General features: G+C 44.2%; 1 protein-coding gene across 1 annotated transcript; it reads left to right on the plus strand.

Annotated features, from left to right (window-relative positions):
• The first annotated feature begins 38 nt into the window (after nt 1–38).
• On the plus strand, nt 39–731 carry LOC109509117 (leucine-rich repeat and guanylate kinase domain-containing protein-like). The gene is made up of 3 exons (XM_019859020.1): nt 39–135; nt 330–411; nt 482–731. The coding sequence occupies exons 1-3, from the start codon at nt 55–57 to the stop codon at nt 709–711; spliced, it is 393 nt and encodes a 130-aa protein (XP_019714579.1). The 5' UTR covers nt 39–54; the 3' UTR covers nt 712–731.
• Nucleotides 732–838: the final 107 nt, after the last annotated feature.

The raw sequence follows: 838 nt of genomic DNA on the forward strand, positions 1-838 counted from the left end.
CAGCGGCTTTATTCATAATTTTTCCGTGGTCTAGATCTATCCTGTGTGAGCCACATGCCCTTCCTCGTCATCCTGGATGTCTCTCACAATGAGATCTCGGATTTCTTTGGCTTCGATCCCCCGAAGAACCTGAAGGTACCGGCAAGCAGGACCTTGAGCTTGACAGCAGAAGACAAACTTTGACTGGTGGCTGCGTTATTCCCCATGACGGGCCCGCATGCCATCTGCCGTCACTCCAAACATGCTTAAAAGGCTTTCGACGCCCTTGAATGCTCAGCTAATTGAATATCCTCGTGGAATTAGTCAATCTCTGCCTGCTGTTTTTACAGGAGGTCAATTTCTCCTACAACATTTTGACACAAATGAAGGACATGTCGGCCTATGAGGCGCTCGTCAAGCTAGAGCTGGACCGTATCCTTTTCATATGCAAGAATGATACACAGGCATGTTCATGCAGCACCCTTGACTTGTTACAATTCAGACAACCGGCTGAAGCGGATCCACGGTTTAGAGAAGTGCTGCAAATTGACCTATCTCAGCGTGGCGCACAACACCATCACCAGCATCTGCAGTCTGGACGACGTTCCGCTTAAAGACCTCAACCTGGTCAGTCCTTGGCAGAGTCCAAGATGTGATTTTAGGGTTTTTTTTCCGATTCAAAGTTTAAGAAGCTATGCTGATTTTGTTTGGTTTGCCTGCATCGAGACATGAATAAGAATTTTATGAATTCATCCAAACTAATAATAAACATTATTAGAAGTCATTATGGATACATTATTATTTGTGGTAGTAAGGGGGAAAAAAATAACAAGTTTAAAAACAGGACAATAACAACGTT

The sequence above is a fragment of the Hippocampus comes genome, unplaced genomic scaffold, assembly GCF_001891065.2.
Source record: "Hippocampus comes isolate QL1 unplaced genomic scaffold, H_comes_QL1_v1.1 C16775570, whole genome shotgun sequence".
In the NCBI taxonomy this organism is placed as follows: domain Eukaryota; kingdom Metazoa; phylum Chordata; class Actinopteri; order Syngnathiformes; family Syngnathidae; genus Hippocampus; species Hippocampus comes.

Coding starts and splice junctions, on each gene's coding strand:
- LOC109509117 (XM_019859020.1), top strand. CDS start 55: ATGCCCTTCCTCGTCATCCTGGATGTCTCTCACAATGAGATCTCGGAT. Junction 136..329: donor ATCCCCCGAAGAACCTGAAG/GTACCGGCAAGC, acceptor CTGTTTTTACAG/GAGGTCAATTTCTCCTACAA. Junction 412..481: donor CGTCAAGCTAGAGCTGGACC/GTATCCTTTTCA, acceptor GTTACAATTCAG/ACAACCGGCTGAAGCGGATC.